Source organism: Mastigoproctus giganteus, chromosome 13 (genome assembly GCF_048544385.1).
Source record: "Mastigoproctus giganteus isolate SK-2022 chromosome 13, ASM4854438v1, whole genome shotgun sequence".
Lineage (NCBI taxonomy): Eukaryota > Metazoa > Arthropoda > Arachnida > Uropygi > Thelyphonidae > Mastigoproctus > Mastigoproctus giganteus.
The window spans coordinates 5326040-5331316 of record NC_143587.1 but is presented as its reverse complement, the minus strand read 5'-3'; the positions used below and the strand labels follow the sequence as shown (position 1 = coordinate 5331316).

The 5277-nt window shown below is 39.2% G+C and overlaps 1 protein-coding gene across 1 annotated transcript; it reads left to right on the top strand.

Annotated features, from left to right (window-relative positions):
• Nucleotides 1-720: 720 nt before the first annotated feature.
• LOC150075735 (adult-specific rigid cuticular protein 15.7-like) lies at nt 721-3906 on the top strand. Its single transcript, XM_090387588.1, has 3 exons — nt 721-765; nt 2323-2415; nt 3373-3906. The coding sequence occupies exons 1-3, from the start codon at nt 754-756 to the stop codon at nt 3772-3774; spliced, it is 507 nt and encodes a 168-aa protein (XP_090243714.1). The 5' UTR covers nt 721-753; the 3' UTR covers nt 3775-3906.
• Nucleotides 3907-5277: the final 1371 nt, after the last annotated feature.

Here is a 5277-nt window from a genome sequence, read left to right as displayed (position 1 = left end):
CTGTAATTCGTTTTTAATAGCACAGTTTCATTTTCTTATTTTCGATCCTAAGTATACTGTACTTTTTATTTATACTCGGAACGCTGATTGATTTTATATTTAATTATATAAGAATTATAAGTATAAGATCTAATGTCAAAGTAAGAGATCAAAGATTTCAACATCCTTTAAATGTTTTAAATGAAGTCGAATTACCGCAAGACACTTTTAAGCACCCCTTTTTTTTTAAATCTCATTCGATCTCCCTCGTGCGTATCAAATGAGAAGGGGTGAATCCAGGTTCTGCTAATTAACGCACAACAAACATTTCATACGTTTTGATACGCACAGCCCCACAGTCGTGTCACCATCATTAGGTATGGATTTTTGTCAACTCGTTCAACCAGATAACTTTCTGTTAATATTTTCGATCATCCTACCTACGAATGGCCCTGGAAGTTTAGCCTTCCGGTGGATTCATCACTGTACATTCTTCCTCGCCCTTTACTCCCCGTGAATGAGTTCTCGGTGAGCGAGATGACAAACCTTGAGGCGGAAAATTCCAGACTTTAGGGACCACCCTCTCCTAGCTACGGCAAGGTGTCGATCGCCTCACCACCCTAACCTTGGTGTCGGAGGGGTATTCCGTGACCTGCTTCTCTTCCCCGTCTGCAGAATTTGTAGAGTGTAATGATGTTGCTGCTCTGTTTGTATAAATAGGAGATGCGACAGGTCTGAAGATCAACAAGTTCCGGTGTCATCACAGCCACAGACATGCTTTCAAAGGTAAGTTCGTAAGTTTGCATTTAGAGAGAGAGAGAGAGAGAGAGAGAGAGAGAGAGAGAGAGAGAGAGAGAGAGAGAGAGAGAGAGAGACTGATGGGATGATTCCTCAGTTACAGTTTCTGAGCACCCGAAGTCCTTCAAAACTGCAAATGGCGAAAATTTCTCCCTGAAAGATTGGGCAAATTGAAGATATTCTGCCGAATTTTCGCTACTTGTATCTTTAACCACTTAAAATTAATTTAAAATTCAATGAGGGGCAAGTATGGATTTTAAAAATTATAAATGACAATTTAATCATCAGCGGTCTAAGGATTCTAATTGTAAAAAATCTCCAGATTCTGAGGTCTAGGTTTCACAAATCTCAATTCTGAACTATGAACAAGTAAGGCAGCTGGTCAGCGGTTCCCCACAGCATGCCAATGTTTCCTTTTAATGGTAGGGTAAGCTTTCTTAATTCTAGTCTTTCAAATTACAGTATGGGCAACAGGATACAGTCTCCACAGCCAAACTAAAGACTTAATTTCAGACAAGATGTAGTCGGCCGAACCGCTTTGGGCATCGGTTGCATATCGGATTACAGCTGTTCTATTTTTTCGCTTAAGTTACACTCATGGAGCGGACATCTGGCGACAGGTCAGCACAAAGGCTACTGAGATGTGCAGCTGATCACATCAGAACAAAAGAGAGCCGTTTGGATGTGCTTAGATAAACGTTTACCTTCGTCTGTCTGTAATCAGTTATGCTACTTTTGATTAACTCCCAGATGTTTCCTACTAAACCCAGACTTCTTTTAAAAATACTTCGTGTCTGGGACGGAAGCAACTTTTGGGGAACTTTGAATTCCGGTCATGAGAGTACAACTTAACTAGTTCAGACTTAAAAGTCTGAAGTTTCATTAAAAATTAACAGTTGAATCTGTCAGATGTCATCTGTTATTCGCAAAAAGTTTACTTCAAAAGAAACTAAAACTAATTTCTGCTGTAATTGGTACCCATCAGAATATTAGAAACTGTATCGTGTCGGTCATGGCAGAAGACTTTTAACTTTTATAACTTTCAAAAAAAAAAAAAAAAAATTAGAAAATTGCGAACGGAATTGTTTTTCATCGGCAAAATCGTTGGAAAAGTTCTGAATGCCCTTGTTTCTGAGAAAAATTAGGTCTTCAATCGGCGGAGTATGGACGTAAGGTTTTTTGCTTAGGAGATCCTATTAAAAACGGAACATTAATTAATAAGTTTTAATTCATAAGTAAAGTTTTAAAGCATTCTGCAGTTAAAGATCCTTTCTGCGATCTCAATTTCAATTTCCGGGAGAAAAAACCGTTCTTCAGAGAGCCATTCATTTAAAATTCAGAGAGCTGAAGTACAATATGTTATGATGATCCAATGTTATTGCCATCTACGATTAATATTAGTATCTAAAAATATTGCTTCTGTACTTTAAAGTACAGAAGCAATATTTTTAAATAAGTGTCTAATTAGTGGCATTAGCCGAAAAGTTGTATCTTTAACAGGGCTTTTCTTGACAGAATTTCTTAAATTACCTTCTTTTTCTGTAGGTCGTAATCTTTGTTCTGCTCTCCGTGGGCACGGTGTTCTCCCAGTCCGTGCTACACTTGGATGGATCCAGCAACACCTTTCGACATCAAGATGTAAGTATTCCTTCTGCTAAACCCAGATATTCGTATAGGGGCTATGCCATTGCGTTTTACAGCGATTGCACAATTTTAGGCACAATTAACAGATTTCTCACATAAGACAGTTTGGTGAAATTTCTGCTGTCTGTTGGTAGGGTTTGATGGGTTGAAGATTTGGAAATAATTAATTATGAAGTTGAATTTATGTAGATTGTAATATTCAAGAGATGCATAAAGTAAAATTGAGCGTTCTAAATATAAACGTACAACCCTATGGGGCGCCTCCGTAGCCAGGTGGGAAGGAGCAGCAGTGCGTAGCATACGCTTCTTGATTTAGACCGGGGTTCGAGCCCGTCACCATCAAATACGGATGATGCGGAAAGGTCAGGGAATGTCCACCGCATATCCCCGGAGCAATATGGCCTTAGTTGCTAATGCTCCTAAAAACCAAATAACAAACAAACAACCCTATGGTTCCATTGCCATCTTTGCAATGTGCTGTTAGAAAGAGTTATCGATTTTTAATTACTTGCTCTTTAATTTAATTTTTTAATAATTTTGTAGATTTTTACATTGTGGTGTATGAAAGTAGAATTAACACTTTTAGGTATTATATGTGGTTAGACGAATACATTATGGTTGCATGGGTTTCCAACCATATTTAAATGCGAGTATGATGTAAAGATGGCTGAGTGGTCAAATTAAATGCAATACTGCAGAAAATGTTTGAGTCCAGGCGATTTGAAGCCAGGTGACTACAAAATACGGTTCTTGATAATGTTCTTGTTAAATGGTTAGCTGCAGACCCTTCTAATCTATGCGTAATCGGTATATAAAAACTTTTTTATGCAAGACTAGATAGGGTTGGGGATGGGTTAGTTAGTTTGGACTATCGCCTTGCTCATTCCATACTGTTTAATCTTTGATCTGCAATCTTCTTTATTAATTTGTTTTCTTTCTTTCTTTCTGAAGGAGAGCGGCGCCTACGAGTTTGGCTACGACATCTCTCGGGCCGATGGATCCAGAAACTCTCGCAGAGAAACCTCCGACGCATACAACTCTAGGACCGGATCGTACAGCATCCAGGACAGCGACGGTCGCTCCAGAACGGTGGACTACGTGGCCAACGAGGACGGGTTCCGCGCTTCCATCAACACCAACGAGCCCGGCACGGCCAACCAGAACCCCGCCGATGTGCGCATTAATGCGGGAGCTCACCACGGCACCCACCATCGTCCTGCATCTCACGGGCTGGTACATCGTGCCCCCGTCCACCACTCAGAGGGTTACCACGCCGCCCCCCACGCCGCCTCCCACGCTCTGGGCTACAACCCCATTCCGTACTATTATCGCTCTGGACTACATCACTACTAGTGGCACCCTCTGGAATATGGATATAGAACGAGGAGTCGGAATTCCCAATAACTCCCTAAATAGCTAATAGGTGGTGCTGTTGGTTGGTTCATTATTATCTCGATAACATTGTATATATGCTGCTATGGAAAATAAAAGGTCTACCGCAACGTATAGTGTTTCGAGATTATTTATTCACACTTTTATTCAAATTTGTGTCTTAAGAATTGTCACGCTTTTTCATGCTGGATTTGATTCGTCAGAGGAAGATCTCTACATCAATTTGTTCTGCACTGTGAATTTTTTAACCATCTACACTTTAGTTAGTTTCTGTTTTTAAGTTTGTACCTTTCGGACAACAGTTCAAAGACTTTTAATTATTACATAAAGCATTCATTATAGGCTGTCTCAACGAAACGTTAAATACGACAGTAGTGATGAACATACAGACAAACGAACACAAAGTACAATCTGAGTAAAACTGTAATCATATAATATGATATGATTTTTTGTTCATTATCTTTAAGGTTCACCACCAAACTCTGTTATTCATGCATTTACATGAACAACCGAGTTGGGGAACAAAGTAAATCAATGCGAGAGAAGTTAAGCAATCAAACAAAAGTAAGAACAAATACTTGTACGGTACCAGAGATAGAAAGTATTGTAGAAGCACTTCGATTTTGTTTTGTTTTCAATGACTAATCTATGATTAGTCATTCATTGTGAATGATGGAACTGTAGCATGAAGTTGGAGAGACAGACTAAAATTTCGAAAGTAAAATGTCTACGAGCGTTAACTTCTGGGCAAATAACTTAAGATAATGGATAAACAGGACTAGTCAACCTTGTATATGAAGATCTTGTAACTTCACATTCATTTTAGAAGTACAACGCTACCAAGTAACGAGCAGGACCTCATACCCAGACACATTGCTTTTCGGGCTGCTACAGGTACCAATAGTAGCAATGCAAGAATCACATTCACCTCTGTCTGTATATCCCCCAATTTTCTGTGGCATATCTTGAAGAAAGAAGGAGGATAGGTGAGCCCATATGTTTTTGAACAAACAATCGCCTCTGATGTTTACCAAGGCAACGTAGTAGGCATTGCATTGCTAGAGGAAATCGAAAGAGTCATCTGGCTCCAACAAAACGGGGCAACACACCATACCGTGCGTTTAACCACTGAAATTTTGCGAATTGTTTTTTTTTTTTTTTTTTTTTGGAATCGAATCCATTTCACAAGGACATTGGCTACCTGATTTTTTATCCTGATTTAACATCCCCCAGACTGGGGGGAAATGTTAAATCATGGGGGTTGTTAAAACAGAAAGCTTACGAGAGCAATCCAAGAAGAGTTCAAAACACAGTCATGAATGTATCGACACTCAAACTTTTTTGTCGAATCGCTCGCAATATGATCAAAAGAGTGAATTTTTTTGCTAACAACGTGGACACCTCCAGCATTATTTATAAACTATTACTTCCTAATTATCCTAATCCTAAATTGCATTTTCCGTC